The 18,428-nt window shown below is 37.7% G+C and overlaps 1 protein-coding gene across 1 annotated transcript; it reads left to right on the top strand.

Moving 5' to 3' along the window:
- Nucleotides 1–171: 171 nt before the first annotated feature.
- LOC127844405 (serine/threonine-protein kinase MAK-like) lies at nt 172–18,291 on the top strand. The gene is made up of 13 exons (XM_052374558.1): nt 172–368; nt 1,420–1,474; nt 2,060–2,181; nt 2,767–2,846; nt 3,403–3,544; nt 4,463–4,640; nt 5,317–5,487; nt 5,668–6,236; nt 6,482–6,549; nt 8,623–8,671; nt 10,641–10,988; nt 11,453–11,502; nt 17,482–18,291. Exons 1-13 carry the CDS (start codon nt 241–243, stop codon nt 17,550–17,552), a joined length of 2,031 nt encoding a protein of 676 aa, XP_052230518.1. The 5' UTR covers nt 172–240; the 3' UTR covers nt 17,553–18,291.
- The last annotated feature ends 137 nt before the right edge of the window (nt 18,292–18,428 follow it).

Below are 18,428 nucleotides of genomic sequence, written 5' to 3'. Positions count from 1 at the left end.
CTACATCGCACCCTTTATAATAATACTTAAGAAAGCAAAACGTCAACGTAAAAAACGCAGCAAACCTAGAGCGTCAACGGATTAAGCGTCACCGCAGCGCGACGTTATTTTTTTTTTTCATTTTTCGCACCAATCTCTTACAGTCAAATTACGTTACTGTCTTACAGCAACGTAAACGTAGCAAAAATACAACGCAGACGGATACGACGTTACAGCCGCGCAACGAAAGTCGGCGTCAGTATGCAGCCCGCGGCACGCTCCAACAAGATGTCCCGCTACAAGATCACCGAGGACCTCGAGACCACGCCCACGGCGGACTTCCACCTGGCGAGGAACGTCAAAAAGGACGAGATCGTCCTAATGAAAATGTACGTCAACAGTTATTTATTTATTCAAATTGCCGACAATGTTGGGATACTATTATAAGTCGCCAATTAAAATTGACCTTCCGACATTCGTCTGTCTTAGATCCATTTTGTTTCAGAAATAGTACCTGGTTTATATGCATTTATTATTGTTCACCAAGAAGAAGACTACCATAATATGATGGTCCGTTTTAATGTTTATTTGAAAAACTTGGATGATGACTTTATAAGTCATTACCGTTGTATGTAATTATTTTGCTTCTGCATTATTTATAATCGTATCCGTGCAATGTCAAATAAACACGACCCGTGCCGTCAACTGGCGACAACGAAGTCGTCTTAACCCATTTATGACAAGTTGACTCTCCCATCCTTCTAAATTGTGTCAATTTATTTCCAAAATTAGGGATGTCTAGTATATTTATTTATATATTTAGAATATTTCGTACAGAAATTCCTTTAAGCAAACAGCGCAAACCCTGATGAGACGCCGCATCATGCTACGCTGTTTGCCAAGGCCTTTTTTCTAGACGCTAGGCATAAATGGGTTAATTATTAATGCATTATATCAGTAATACGTCATGCGTTGAATTGTATTCATATTGCACGACTGGATAATTCCTAGCAAATGTGGATAAATGTCCATGTAAAAGTCCTATATAATTATAGCAATCAGAATTGAATATTTCATAAATAGCACAGTCTTTTCGTTGTAGGCAACATGAGTTGTTTTCTTTTTCAATGTGAAAGCAAGCAAAAGCTTTTCTGAAAAGGGATATTATTCATATTTTTTATTAACGCGAGCAGTGAATACCGGTATTTTCATTAAATTAAGCCTGAAAACAACACAACATTGCAACATATATTTCATGTAATTGTATGCTGCTGAAAAATTTGTCAAGCGTATTGTGCGACATAAGATAAAATCTCACTGACATATTCTGGGCATAGTTCTAAGAAAGGCTAAGACTGACAACACTAACGTTTTTATTTACCACAAAAGTATGTAGGCTCTTCACGAGAATACATTAAAACCGTGTCCAAAACGTTTCAGACTGAAGAAGAATTACTACACGCTGGAAGAGTGTAAGGGCAACAAAGAAGTGCAGGTGAATAGACTAATTCTTTATGGTTGCAATATTTGACAATATGAGCCGCGTTCTGATAAAACTGGGCTTATTGCATGTGCGTAAAGTGTCATCCCAGATTAGCCTGTGCAGTCCGCACATGCTAATCAGGGACGACACTTTCCGCTTAAACTAGATTTTCGGTAAAAAGGGACTTCCTTTAAACGAAAAATACCATAAAAGCGGAAAGTGTCTTCCCTGATTAGCCTGTGCGGACTGCACAGGCTATTCTGGGACGACACTTTACGCACATGCATTTTGCCCAATTTTCTCAGAACAAGGCTCATATGTACCACGTGGAGCAGTATTGAGAACACCGTTTAGAAACCCCAAACCCATGAGATATTGCAATAAAAACTCCTTTATCGCGCCACTTTTGTGTGAAAATCAACGATATAAGTTCAAGTATACGATCAATTTTTTGCGTATTATTTACAATTCAGTTTCTTATTGACCATGTTTAATCCGTTTGAGTCAAGTGTTCAACTTAGTAATACCAATTCGTGTTCGTGTTCCATTAAATATGGATGATACGAAAATACTCTCACTTATCGTCTTGTTCCCCAGGTTTGCTTAAAATTGAACCACGCTAACGTCCTGAAGTTTTTCGAGTTCATCAATGACTCAAACCAGCTCCTGATGATCTTCGAGTATATTCCAGACAACGTAAAGCGTGTCATGAAACGAAGGTACGTCGTCTGAGCGTGTTCCAAATGTGTTTGTTGTATGGGGTGTATCGCTTAAATGTAAGTCTGGTTTACAGAGCATATTGGAACCTCGTTCTGGGAAAACGGGCTTAATGCATGTATGATGTGTCTTCCCAGATCTAAGCTTGTGCAGTCGACACAGGCTAATCAGGGACGACACTTTCCGCATAAACTGGAGAGAGCCATAAATAAAAAAATCTTAAACGCAGAAAGTGTCGTCCCACATTAGTCTTTTCGGACGGCACAGGCTAATATTCGACAACACTTTACGGGCATGCATTAAGCACAGTTTTTCCAGAAAACCACTCATTGGATAATATGATTGTTGCGGGGGTGTTGATGTAGCCTCTAAAATTTCTGGCTTTAAATCCACATGACCAGAACAATATTAAGTATAGCTATATAAGTTGAAATGTCCGTTGAGTTGGCAGACCTGACTTGGAATACATTTGACAAACCTTCTAGTGTTAAATAATACACATTTAACACACGTTTTACTGAATAACACGTGTATTTTGGATTGTATAGCCCCGCTAAACGTTCAATGTTTGCCCCCTTGTCCTACAGGGACCAACCATTCAGCGAGGCCGAGACCAAGGGAATCATGCTTCAGGTGTTCCATGGACTCTCCTACATACACGGTCAAGGTTGTTTTAAGCAACGAGTCGTGTTATTTTCTGCATTATTGAACTTTGTACGTACTTTGCAGTCAAACATATAACAGAGCAATGGAAACTAATACTTTAAATGATAAAAAATGATACAAAAATATTCTAAGCGACCATCATCGGGTGGTGTATTATGGATATGATCAAGCTATTAGTAACACTTGTTGTCCCCTACCGGTTTCACCGGAGGGGACGTATGGTTTGCGCTTTGTGCGTCTGTGAGTCTGTCTGTCTGTCACACTTTTCTGGATCCTGCGATAACTTTAAAAGTTCTTAATATTTTTTCATGAAACTTGCAACACGGATAGATGACAATATGGACATTATGCACGTCATTTCATTTTGTTCCTACGTCAAAAATTGTGGTTTACTTGGCAACCAAAAAAAAAATATTCTGAAAATGATGGAATTTCTGACAATGGTGGAGCCGGTAGTGGACCATATTGCTTGACAATAGCCTTGTTTATTTTGTATCACTTTACTTGCATGTTACTATGAAAATCCCTTCTCAAAGGTTCGGGCATTTTTAATGCAGGGTTTATCCACCGGAACTTGCGCCCGGAGCTGCTCGTCTGCAACGAGGACGCGACGGAAGTTAAGATCTCTGACTTCTCCTTGGCTCGGTCCTCCCTCGACACCATCAACACCATCGCAGACTACACGGGACAGCTTCACCCGTACGTTAACCCTTTACCGCTTAGTGGAATCTCCCACCCTTCTAAATTGGATCAATTTATTTCCAAAATTAGGGATGTCTAGTATATTTATTTCTATATTTAGAATATTTCTTACTATCTTACTTTCTTACTATATTTCTTACAGAAATTCCTTTAAGCAAACAGCGCAGACCCTGTCCAAGCCTTAGATACCGATGAGCAGCAAACAGCATAAAACCTGAACAGACTGCGAGTTACTCGCAGGCTGTTCTGGTTTTATGCTGTTTGCACATAGCCATTTTCACTTTGCTTCTGAGTGGGAAATAGTTTAATAGTTGTAGAGGTACGCCTTTCTAAGCTATATTTCATGTTTCTATTAAAACACCTCTTCGACTAAAATTGTCGGTTGATTATTTTGTTCTTCTGTGTGCATATTCAGACACGAAGCGTCAAAAACATTTTGAAAGTTTAAGCAACTGTGGGCAAAATTCATGAATATGAAAAATGTTAAATTTGCTACATCAAGAAATACGATGTCATGTTAATCTGAATTATTATAAAGTTGTTTATATTCATGTAAAACGTTTGATGTATTACTGTTATTTTTTATCACACTTAAATTTTTATGTTATTTATAATGCGAATACGTTTTAATATGTTTGAAGGCATTATGAAAATAAGTTAATTGTCATCACACATACATGCATTATACAGCACCTTCGTAATCAAAGTGTTAACACATAAAAAATAAATAAAAAAAGGTTTATCTCGTGTCGTCGAGATAATCTCATAGTGCATGTTTAATGCTTTCAAAACATTGATGATTTGTGTGCCACATACATCAAAACGATTTCATTGAATATTGGCAAAATAAGCAAAGCATTCCAGTTGTTGTCACTTGCGGCATTATGACAAACCCACATGTGACCTCTGCCCCAGGTACCTGCCTCCGGAAGTGCTGCTGCAGGTCGAGAAGTACGGCACGCCGGTTGACATGTGGGCTGCCGGTTGTGTGATGGCAGAGCTGCTCACCGGAAGCCCCCTCTTCCAGAGTGACGTCATGGAGATAAAGGATCTCATGTCGAAGATCTGTGTTATAATAGGAACTTTCACAAAGGTATGGAAACACTTTATTTTGATTTTTCGATTATATTAAATTAAAATAATAAAATGAGCAATTAATTAGTAGCACAGTTTAATAAAAAGAAGATTTTTATTTGGCGTAATACCGTGTGTGTTTCTCAGTAAAGTGAGAACATTTTTTTTCACGAACGCTTGCTTCCTAGTATATGAGTCGCGTTCTGAGAAAACTGGGCATAATGCATGTGTGTATAGTGTCGTCCCAGATTAGCCTGTGTAGTCCGCAGTATTTGTGCTATGTTTGTATACTTGTTGTCATGAACATCTTCAGAAAATGGAGGCAATGTAATATCTATATTTACGGTGAAGAGTGTTAAGCGGCAGTACAATATTAATAATATTTGTCTTCCGTGCTGGTTATCGTATTACACGTTACTACAATGAAAACAAACAAACACATTTTATACATATGAGCCTCAGTGGACACTGGACTTAGTGCATGTGCGTGAAGTGTTGTTCCAGATTACATTGTGCAGTTCACCTGAACTGAATTTTCGTGAAGAAGAAACTTCCTATAAACGACAATTTCAACGGAAGCGGAAAGTGTCGTCCCTGATTAGCCTGTGTGGACTGCACAGGCTAATCTGGGACGAAACTTTACGCACATGCATTAAGTCCATTTTTCCCTGAGCGCGATTCATATTTGACTCTAGGGCGAGTGGCAGGAAGGGTCCCAGGCACTCAGGCAGGCCATGTTCAACCTTCCCAAAGTGGAGGTCGGAAGGGGACTCGGCGAGGCGGGAGCGAAAGTTGGGGCGGACGCAAAGGGGCTCATCATGGACCTCGTCGTTTGGAACCCTAGCAAGAGGAAGACGGCGGATCAAGTATGTTTTTAATATTGTAGTAGGCTTAAAATCTGATATTGGGCTCAGCACCCTACGAACGGCTGTTTAATAAGTAATTAAAATGAGTTTCATATACAACATGCATGCACAACCTAGTAATTGTTAGATAGAGAAATACTCTTTTGTTTTGGGTTGGGACATGTTGATTTGCGTTTATAGGCGATCAGGGATGACTTCTTCAAGTCGGATGGCGAGTTTGTAAACAGCACAGAAAATCAGGAGATCCTGAAATTCGCGCGCGAGAAGATGCAAACATGGCGGGAAACTTACCAGGCCGATCTGACCAGAAACTCGCTGGCCGAATTCGACAGGATCATCGCCGACGTAACGCACAAAGCAGGCCACCAGCCTCAGCGGAACCCGTTCCAGGGCTTTGAGACGTCAAATCCGCTGCTTGGCGACAGTACGCCGCGTGGCAAGTTTGGTTCCCCTCCTCAACAGAGGAAACTCGGTGTAAAGGGAGGCGCAGATGATCCGTTCGGGCAGTTTCGACCTCAGCGTCTCCAGATGGACCTCTCACCTCGCAAGAGCGAGAAGAACCCTTTTACAGAGGAGATTAAGAGCCGAGAAGAGCATCGCCGCTCGCACCAGGGACCTCCGGCAAACAAAGACTCACTGTTTGCGCCAGAAGAGCCTCCCAAAAACGTGGATCATCGAGATCGCGCGGACAAAATGCGGCAACAGAACTATCTCAAGTACAGGACCAAGTATGGAGATGACTTCCTCAGGTAAACGCAGTTTTTATATATGCCAATACTTACAAGCAGCGAAAAATACAATTTTTAATGTGTGTCCTATATTAGTATGAATACATACGACTGAAACGCATGTTCGACAGTTTATTTTAATGTTTCACTTTAAAAAAAAAAAATCATTGAATTATCAACTTATTAGTATCAAATAATACAAAATTCGGGAAGACTTTGATTAAAGTAACGCACGCATTGTTTTATGTTGTAATTGCATTTTGTAGAAGCCAGCTTGGAGACAAACTCGCCTCGAATGAGAAAGAAACAGTCGCTCCGTCGAACAACAGAAAGGGTAAGCAAATAAATACAAGATAAACAATTCATGATTGGCGTCGCACTGAAGTGCGGCGACTAGTATGTAATACGTTTTTTTTTCGCTTATGGGAGGAGAAGTTATTTTACGGATCAATGTATATATTTTTTGTCAGAATAGCTTGTATAGTGGTGATTTTTTGTGTAAATTAGTGTAAATAAGTACTGCATTTGTGCCTATTACATTTACTACAACATTTATTTCCAATAATGCAAAGCTAATTCTTTTAATTAATAACTGATCACAGGGACTGGGCAATAATAAAAGATCACAGGGACTGGGCAAATATGCGAACCGGTGAAACTTTCTGGTTTTGTATAAAAACATACCTTCTTTGTTCCTCTATCCTAGCAACCACCTAGTTACTAATAAAGGCGCTATAGAGCGCGAAGCGCGACACGTATTTTTAATTGTAAAAATGAGTCTTGATAAAGGAAGCAGCCGCTTATCAATGAGGAGCACCATCACAGCACCCCATTCTCATTACTATCAAGTCCTCCTACAGGTTTTTTTTAAGAACCACATATAGAAGGCCGCAGGCCTGACCCGTATCTTGCCAGTGGTATGGGCCCTTTGGTATGGACCTTTAACCCCGCTCACTATCCAGCGTTTAAACTTCCGGGTTTACATTTAAACCGACTATTAATAGCTTATTAATATCTTATTTAGAAGGTGATTGTTCAAGCTGTTCCGTAGTGTAGTGGTTACACGCTCTCTTCACACGTGAGAGGTCCAAGGTTCGAGCCCGAGTAGAATCAAATTATTTTATTTGTGTTCTATGTTAAGATGAAGCAGATTTTTGAAAACCTACACAGTTCTGTTCCATTAATGAAAACTGCACACTTATGCCAGTAAAAAAAGGAAACCAATGTAAATAAAATGAACTATGCAATATTTGGGGGTTACAACACAAAATCATAGATAATGGTTATTTGGTGGTTATAACACAACCTCATAGATATTGGTTATTTGGGGGTTATAACACAAAATCATAGATAATGGTTAAACCAGTATCTTTTTCTATTTTGTTTAAAATAATCGGCCAATATATAAATATTTACAGAAGAAAAAAAACGTTCCATGTAACTGCATTGAGTGCCTTTTACACTGAAATTCCCGACTCCCTTTGATGCTTTGCATCAATACTTATCTTGTTGTTTTTTGTAATCTTTGCGAAAACCAAAACAGCAGATTTAACGACCAATACATCAGGGTCACTTGTATGTCACCGGGATTTTATTCATGCATTGTATTGTACCTTCTGGTTTTAAGTAATAAGGCCGAACAAACGGTCGTTTAAAGATCTCTGACCATTCCTTACATAGTTGACAAGATGTACTACGTGTTATTAAAAACTTTAACAAATGCTATCCGAGTGTAATTTTTATGAAAAACAGTATAAATTACATTAATTTATTCATTAACGTAGCAGATATTTATTTGTATATGATGGAAATTTAAATCTTAAATAAGGCTTACATTTGACCTATACTATGTATTGAATAAAATGCAAGGATTGCACGTACCGGTATTTAGTGGAACCCTTAGACACAAAGAGAATCGACTTGCTATCAATGTTTTTAATAGTTTCTTTACATAGTGCTTGTATTTACATAGTGCTTGTATTTACATAGTGCTTGTATTTACATAGTGCTTGTATTTACATAGTGCTTGTATTTACATAGTGCTTGTATTTACATAGTGCTTGTATGCCTATGCAATAATCAGAAGCTGCGCTCTTAAAAAAGAAACAACGCTCTAACGCGTACGTCATAGTAAACATACACGTATACTTAGTTATTGGCCAGAAATCGTGTTATTAAGTTTATTTAATAAGAATAAGTGCTTTATGTATTGGGTGCAATCCAGTCATAACAATTGGATCAAATGTATACTTAATATTATATACAGCTCTGGCTTTAGATCACTGCAAATTAATTATTCATTTTCACGTCACCATTGAATTGCAATGCAATCATAGGACACAACCATTCATTTTTGCATATCAGTGCTATTTTAGGGAACGCTAATGTCACGCGCTCCGTATTTCAGGCTCAGTTGCGCAGGACCGGGGCCAGTCACGTGACCCCGTTCGAACCAGGTACGACGACTTTTACAAGCCCAGTTGGGCTGACCCGGGCAAACCGACACGTCAGCCGCATGCACCCATATTCTAGTGGAACTATCTCTCTTCTTTATCGATACCCCTGTTATATAACAGCGGACTCAATTTCACCTTTTATTTTCTTCATGATTTAAGGTACCCCTTGTATTGGTGGACCTGATTCTATTCACGTGTGTACTGCACCCATATAAACCCCACCGGCTATCGTCTGGGTCCGGTTTCGGGAACTGCTTTAAGACTTACTGGCTAAAGTATTTTAAACTAGAAAGGTTATAATAAAATGTATGTAATAAGTTCAACAACATCTGTACTATCATTTATTATGTGAATACCATTTATATAAAATACCTTTTGTATTTACAAAATAAATCTTTGAATGATGAAGCATTTGGCAAAGATTTTAGTTATTTTGTTTAGAAATCTTACATGTGTATAGGGAAATCGGTGCCAGTAATCATTTCCTATCAGTGTCATACTGCTGTACGTACACCTTTACATGCTCTCTATGCTAGTATGATAAATGTAAAATACTTATATTGCGACGAGTTGTATATGAAGTCTGCTCGTTGACTAGACATTTAATGTATTTCTTACGAAATAAAGATTTGATGAAATCACGAATAATTTACCTTTATGATCGAGTTTCATATTTTGAATTCATTAGTTTATTTTATTTTCATTTTGTTCAATTTCACTTTGATTTTTTTGAAGAGTTGTATATGTAGTCTGCTCTTTGACTAGACATTTAATGTATTTCTTACGAAATAAAGATTTGGTGAAATCACGAATAATTTACCTGTATGCTCGAGTTTAATATTTTGATTTCATCAGTTTATTTTATTTTTATTTTGTTAACTTTCACTTTGATTGTTTTGAAGAATGAATTACATGTATTTCCTAAAAACATGTTATTTAATCTAAATCGGGAACGTGTTATTTCTAATTTAATTAATTAAACATAAAATTTACGTAATCATTATTTATTCGTATAACGATATATATTTTTCTCACTTTTTAATGTTATAAAAGCACGTGTTTATTTTTATCACACAAAATGTTGTATTATTATGTGGATTGTTTATTGGTGTATGTAATATTTAACTATTGCATTAGACATGTAATTATTTTGTATCATGATGTAGGCCTATGCAAAAGTCTTTATTTTAAAATTATACTTTGTTTGAAATCCTCAACTATTTCATCTTTTTGATACATTTTATATTCTAGGAAGGGGAAACTGGGTTATTGACTGTATGTTGAACATGAACATGTCTGTAATATAGGAGAAACCAAAAGGGTGCCATCGACATCAAAACTACTACTACTACTACTACTACTACTACTACTACTACTACTACTACTACTACTACTACTACTACTACTACTACTACTTCTACTACTACAACTACTACTACTACTACTTCTACTACTACTACTACTACTACTACTACTACTACTACTACTACTACTACTACTACTACTACTACTACTACTACTACTACTTCTACTACTACTACTACTACTACTACTACTACTACTACTACTACTACTACTACTACTACTTACTACCACTACTTCTACTTCTACTTCTACTTCTTCTACTACTACTACTACTTACTTCTTCTACTACTACTACAACAACAACTACTGCTACTACTACTACTACTTCTACTACTACTACTACCACTACCACTACTACTACTACTACTACTACTACTACTACTACTACTACTACTACTACTACTACTACTACTACTACTACTACTACTACTACTACTACTTCTACTACTACTACTTCTACTACTACTATTTTCACTACAACCAATGCCACTAAACCAATACTACTGATGCTCTTTGATACAATACTATGCTTCATCGTTACTTGAGGCTCGGGAGGCCTAGATGGAAGTTGTTGTCCAACATTCTATCCATATAATGCCCACAGATCCCCGCCCAAGCAGGCGTTTAACGGAAAGGGCGGCTCAGATGCCGACTACGACCTCGACATTAACTTGGACTTCGGGGAGAAATCAGAAACGGAACTAAACAAGGCAGAGTGGCTGCGAGGACCACAGAGTCCAAAAAACAACACCAACAGTTATCGCGGCAATAAGCCCCAGGAGAACGGCTTGCCGGCGATCAAAGAGAAGAGCGCGCCGCGCGTCTCCCCGAGTCGCCGCCTTCCTGAGTCCGACGTGAAGTACGCGCCTATCGACCACGCGAGCAAGGCGGCCAGGCTCCGTGAGCAGAACCTCGTCAAGTACAGGGACAAGTACGGAGACGATGATATGAAGTAAGTAGTACGAGTGAACAACTCATGGTACTTTTTTGTTCCGCTTTAAATATGTTGTTAACATGACCTGAGATACGTCTGATTTGTATTAGCTGGTGTCTGGCAACTTGCAGGATACAGGGTACAACTTACATGTGTTGTATTTAGAAGCTTATATTACCATTTAGCATACAGTCGATCTTATGGTTTTGATGCTTCACTTTTGTGCTTTCTGAAAAGATTTATTTGCATAAAATCAGTGTAAATTGTTTGACTTAAATGGCAACCTTGACGAGGATTTTAATAAGATTGATTTTAATTACAGTTAATTTCGTTATGATTTAAAAAAAAAACGAGTTTGAATGGTATCTTTACCATGACAGGGAAAATGTTAAGCTTTCTGATATCATTGACTAAGCAATTTTCGGTTATCTTCAGCACGCTGCTGCAATGATCATGTGTGAAACTTCCTGGTACTTTTTCAGGAAAATTATGGGTGGCGGTGGCAATGACGGGGCAATTAACCCGAAAACATGTAAGTTTACAGTTTTAGCTTCTTAGCAGCAGAAAGTGTCTGCGATGTTTTATAAATCTGAAATATACGATCTGTTTGCGTAACAATTAGATCGATAATACCATTTAAGGTAGCGCACTTGTAATGGGCACCTATCCAAATATAATCTAATCTATTATTTTCTTAATCAGCATCATTTCACTAAACTACATGCAAATTTTTAGGTAGTCTTTCATATACTGATTTTTTCAAAACCACCCCCACACTCGGCTTTTGTCCAGTTTATGTGCGCCCCTGGGGTATATGAAAGTTCCATAATTCATCCAGATTTCCAAATATAGGCATGCAGTTGGTGTGTACAGATGCAGTAAAGGTGTTTCAAGTTTATACAAGATGAAAAAAGTTTTCTTTTACAGACATTTATTTTTTAGCTCATCTATTTTTTGAAAAAAAATTATGAGCTATTGTCATCACCTTGGCTTCGGCGTCGGCGTCCGGTTAAGTTTTGCGTTTAGGTCCACTTTTCTCAGAAAGTATCAATGCTATTGCATTCAAACTTGGTACACTTACTTACTATCATTGGGGGACTGGGAAGGCAAAGTTAGATAACTCTGGCGTGCATTTTGACAGAATTATGTGCCCTTTTTATACTTAGAAAATTGAAAATTTTGGTTAAGTTTTGTGTTTAGGTCCATTTTATTCCTTAAGTATCAAAGCTATTGCTTTCATACTTGCAACACTTACTAACTATCATAAGGGGACTGTGCAGGCAAAGTTATGTAACTCTGACTGGCATTTTGACAGAATTATGTGCCCTTTTTATACTTAGAAAATTGAAAATTTGGTTAAGTTTTGTGTTTAGGTCCACTTTATTCCTACAGTATCAAAGCAATTGCTTTCATACTTGCAACACTTATTAACTATCATAAGGGGACTGTGCAGGCCAAGTTATGTAATTCTGACTGGCATTTGGACGGAATTATGGGCCCTTTATACTTAGAAAATTGAAAATTTTGTTAAGTTTTGTGTTTTGGTCCACTTTACCCCTAAAGTATCATAGATATTGCTTTCATACTTGGAACACTAGCAAACTATCATAAGGGTACAGTAAAAGGACAAGTTGCATAACTCTGGTTGTCATTTTTACGGAATTATGGCCCCTTTTTTGACTTAGTAACATTGAATATATGGTTAAATTTTGTGTTTCGATCCACTTTACTTCTAAAGTATCAAGGCTATTGCTTTCAAACTTCAAATACTTTCATGCTATAGTGAGGTTACTGTACATGGCAAGTTGAATTTTACCTTGACCTTTGAATGACCTTGACTCTCAAGGTCAAATTATTAAATTTTGCTAAAATTGCCATAACTTCTTTATTTATGATTAGATTTGATTGATACTTTGACAAAACTACTCTTACCTGACATACCACAATAGACTCCACCCAAACCATCCCCCGTGCCCTCCCCCCCCGATTCCTCCCCCCCTAATTTTTTTTTTAAGATCATCTCACAAATGACCACCACACCCTCACACTTTACCCCCCCCCCCTCACCCACCCCCCCCCCCCAATTTTTTTTTGAAACGGTTAAAAAACACAAATATTTATTTTTAATATTTTATTTTTGAAATACCGTCCAACCATCGCACCCAAGAATCCCCCCCACCCACCCCCCAACCCCGATTTTTTTTTTAATTTTTTTTGCATTTTTTTCCCGCATTTTTGGAAGATAATGTAATAAATGTCCACACCCCCACACAATACACCCCTCTTCACTCCACCCCTCCCTCCTTTGTGATTGAAATTGAGAGTCCCTTCACCTTTAAAAAGAAAATAGATGAGCGGTCTGCACCCTCAAGGCGGTGCTCTTGTTATAACTTGTTATATATGGAAGAGCGCCATGAAAAGTAAGTGGTTTCAGGCAAGTAGAAATTGGGTTGGTTAAAACAAAGTGTCATAAAATTCAAAATAGTATCATTTAAGTAATATTTTTAACTTAGTTTTTATAGATACACTATATACAGCAAAAATACCAAGAAATAGACAGATTTACCGTTTACTTTTTGAAATAAAAATAAAAATGCAACATGCATGGTTCGTAATTTCAGCAGTTAATCACCCAATTTAACCAAAACGTTGTTTTAATTTTAAAAATTGAAGAATGTGCATAAAAATCGAAACATATTTAACAATAAACATAGCTTATATGCCTTTTAAATCAAATTACGTTAGAAAAGAAATAAAACGCGTAGCAAAAAAGTCGTCGGCAGGATTCGAACCTGTGCGGGAATATCCCAAAAGATTTCTGGTCTATCGCCTTAACCACTAGGCAACGGCACCTAATATTAGGCTCTTCAACCTTCGAAGAAATCGCGGGAAATCATTAGGGATGCGCTACCTTAACCCATTTATGCCTAGCATCTAGAAAAAAGGCATTGGTAAACAGCGTAGACCCTGATGGGACGCCGCATGACGCGGCAACTCATCAGGGTCTGCGCTGTTTGCTTAAAGGAACTTCTGTAAAATATTCTAAATATAGAAATAAATATACTAGACATCCCTAATTTTGGAAATAAATTGGTCCAATTTAGAAGGAGAGGATAGTCCCATTGGAATAAATGGGTTAAAAAAAGAACAGCGACAAATGAAAAACAAGATGGCCAAATGCCCTAATGCGCTCACCTGAGACCCAATCAAACTTTCCTGATCTGATTTACATTTGGGATATTTGTGTAATAAATGTCACTTCCGACTAAGCTTTTTACAACGTATAACACAGATTTTATGTGGGCCGAGACATAAGTAGAACAGGTGTACTCAACAAGTTTGATAAGTAAGCTAAAAACGTTTTTGTTGACTATTTTGGAACAATAACATATTAGTAGAAGCCTAATACGCATACAATTGTTCATCATAATACCTCCTCGCAGATATTTATTTAAAGGGACTGTCAACCACGAATGACGAAAAAAGAAAAGTTCTAAAATACCGTATTTTTTTACAATTATTAGTTTATATTGATCAAAATATCACGACTGGTATATTGCATTACTTGAAAAAAGTTAATATTTTCAGTATATTTGGTAATACAATTTCGCGATGTGAACTCGAAAGTACATCGCGAAATTAGGTGACATAACGATATACACACTATAAATAACGCAAGTAGATCGATCATTTTATATATTTGATATATACAATCCACTTCGCTTGCACAATTTGCATGCCTGCATGGTTTACAACGTGACGATGATGATCAATCTACTGGCGTTATTTATAGTTAACCGGTTGTTACCTGGTAGACATACCCAGTAAAATTTATTTCCAAATACAATGTATACTGAAAATATGAAAACTTAACAACTTTTTTCAAGTAATGTTATCTACAAGTCGTTATATTTTAATCAATATAAACAAAATTGTAAAAAATACGGTATTTTACAACTTTTCTTTTCTTCGTCGTCGTGGTTGACAGTCCCTTTAAAGGGGCCGTCCAACACATAAAGCGTCGTATCGACGCGATTCGATATTTTGGGAAACTACGAGGATTGCTTATATAGCTAAACAATACATCCGCTCTGCTATGCACAACAATCACATACCACACACTATACACAACCATACACAGATCACCACCAAGGAACCCGGAACACACGGGCGTGGCGCTCTCATACGCGCCACCCGTAATGAGTGGGGGTGTGAGAGCGATACGTGTGTGTGTTCCGGGTCTTACGTACCGGGTGGTGTTGGAATGTGGGTCGCGTTGCGTGTCTTGTACATTAGTAATGAGCGGGACACTCGGCGGGATCCGCACCTCATCACCACCTTTAGGTAGTTAGCACATTAAGGTCTCATTGGCCAACGTGCACGGAACTCTCTTAAAAATTTAAGTATTTGGCGAATACCCGGGAAGCCGGGGTAAATTTGACCTACTTTGGCTCTAAAATTAATCTTTTTCCCCTGAGAGGTCACAGGGGCAGGTCGGGCTACCGTAACCTCGTGAAGAGGCCAGTAGGACCTGTAAATAAACTCTGAAACACACACCGCTCTGCTCTGAGCGCGGATAGTCAAGTGGTCTAGGCGGGAGGCTTTTTAATCTCGGACTCCAGGGGTCAGTGGTTCGAGCCCTATTGAGGGTTACTTTTTTTCCTTTAAAAATTGTATTCTTGTTTTTTTACTGGAGATTTTTAGTTCAAATGTTTAAATTTATCAATATAAAGCATTTACTGACAAGCTGCAATACATGCCAAAATCTGTTGGACAGACCATTTTCAAACTATACCAGGAAATTTAGTATCATAAGAACAAATGCTCTGAGAAAGTTTCGTGATGATTGGGTAAACATGTGAGGTTTCGTTTATTTGCTATGTCGCAATGAAGTCATATAAGACAAACTTACCAATACCTTGGCAGCCATGTTTTAAACGGAAATGAAGATAAGGTAATAAATATGCTCTCTATAGCAGCAGATAAACGTGCTCTATATGGCAGTGGTAAATATTAACAACGGACAAAAGTTGATAGAAACAAGAAACCATCGGAGACGGGTGATGCTCCCCAAAGTTTTTTTTGTCACAATATTGCACTATATATTCAGATAAAAGGAAACGTCGAGGGCACAGTAGTTGGGGGGACAAGAATATTTTTATATAAAATTTCAAAGGGCCATCACTCTGTGAAAAATCCGATCAGAACCCGCTGATAATATGCACATCTCCTCTTGGTAGTGAAGCTTCCCATAAAGTTTCATTTAATTCCGGTCATTAGTTGCTGAGAAATAGCCCGGACAAGAATTGCACTATATGTACAGTTAATGTAAAATTTCAAAAGGCCATAACTCTTGTGAAAAATCATCCGACCAGAACCCGCTGATAATGTGCAAATCTCCTCGTGGTAGTGAAGCTTCCCATAAAGTTTAATTGAATTCTGGTCATTAGTTGCTGAGAAATAGCCCGGACAAGAATTGCACTATATGTACAGTTAATGGAAAATTTTCAAAGGGCCATAACTCTGTGAAAAATCATCCGACCAGAACCCGCTGATAATGTGCAAATCTCCTCGTGGTAGTGAAGCTTCCCATAAAGTTTAATTGAATTCCGGTCATTAGTTGCTGAGAAATAGCCCGGACAAGAATTGCACTATATGCACAGTTAATGGAAAATTTCAAAGGGCCATAACTCTGTGAAAAATTATCTGACCAGAACCCGCTGATAATATGCACATCTCCTCTTGGTAGTGAAGCTTCCCATAAAGTTTCATTGAATTCCGGTCATTAGTTGCTGAGAAATAGCCCGGACAAGAATTGCACTATATGTACAGATGTCTGTGAGATAATGGAAAATTTCAAAGGGCCATAACTCTGTGAAAAATCATCCGACCAGAACCCGCTGATAATATGCACATCTCTTGGTAGTCAAGCTTCCCATAAAGTTTCATTGAATTCCGGTCATAAGTTGCTGAGAAATAGCCCAGACAAGAATTGCACTATATGCACAGTTAATGGAAAATTTCAAAGGGCCATAACTCTGTGAAAAATCATCCGACCAGAACCCGCAGATAATATGCACATCTGCTCTTGGTAGTGAAGCTTCCCATGAAGTTTCATTGAATTCCAGTCATTAGTTGCTGAGAAATAGCCCGGACAAAAATTGTGCACGGATGGACACACGGACGGACAGACGAAGCGGCGACTATATGCTCCCCCCCAAATTTTTTGGGGGACCATAAAAACACAACAAATGCATGATTTAACCGTAAGCGTCAATTGTGTACATTATTTGCATCTTTATATACCGGTCATTGAACGTATTCAGGTTAAAACGAAATTAAAACGAACAAATTGAATGCCAGTATGTTGTATCAAAATATCTTTTACTTGTTTAAAAATTTCAATTTTACAAATTAAAAATGTATACTGGTCAGCCATCATTTTTGGAAATGCTTTATCAAATCCATTTACAGTCGAATAGTCCAACGTTATTTTATTCTTTCACTCCAGATGCAGATGCCAAGCACGGCAACTACACTCCAAGCTGGATGGACAACGGCTCGGGAACCCGTGCGTTCTAGCTGCTAATACCAAGTCCCCGGGATAGCCGTCTTTGTTACGTTTCTTTTTTTTGCTGACTATAGCAATATTTTCAAATGATAATTGAAATTATCCCACTTAATACATATATATGATACATGTAGTAAAATTAAATATATTTAAACACATCAATTTTGCTCAGTATTTTGATTTAAAAAAAAATGAACGTAGGTTAAATAGGTATCAGATATGTGATCTAGATTATATGAACTAGGAATAATAAAATGAATACCGGTAAGCGCTTTTGTTTACGAGGGAGTTTGTAAGGCTGGTCATGATTTTATGCAACACAGAGCCCGTTTGGGGCTCACGCAGGAAACGACGCAGCCGGTACCAACAATAATGCATCTTCCTGTACGAGTAACTTGAATCTGCCACCTAAGACTGTTTTTATTTCCGACGCAACACTTTCTGTTATAAAGAATTGCATACTGTTAAACGATAGCTTGACACAATGAATTTTGGTTCCTTTGGATGGCGTAATAACTGCTATAAACTTGCCTGCTGTTCCGTAATCTGTAGGGCCCACAGGAGAGTTTATGTGATAATACAACTATGAATACCGATAAATATATTCACTCAATGATCAGGTACACGGAATTTAAAAGCATACCAGTTGACTACACTGGTTAATTACCAAGCACGTAAATCAATACAATACGTGAAGTCTAGCATTCAAGCATTTGAACCCATTAATGATTACGCTTTCGATTTATTTACAGTTATATGTTACTATACCTCCTATTACAAATGTTGTATATTTATATTTGTATGTGTGTTTCGTTGTATAAATCTGTGACATTTTAACAAATAAAAGGCAATAATCTTCGTTTTGTTCAATATTTCTTATTATCAAG

The sequence above is a fragment of the Dreissena polymorpha genome, chromosome 9 (genome assembly GCF_020536995.1).
Source record: "Dreissena polymorpha isolate Duluth1 chromosome 9, UMN_Dpol_1.0, whole genome shotgun sequence".
NCBI classification, from domain to species: Eukaryota; Metazoa; Mollusca; class Bivalvia; order Myida; family Dreissenidae; genus Dreissena; species Dreissena polymorpha.
Note: the sequence above shows the minus strand (reverse complement) of the source record. Positions and strands in the feature narration are given on the sequence as shown.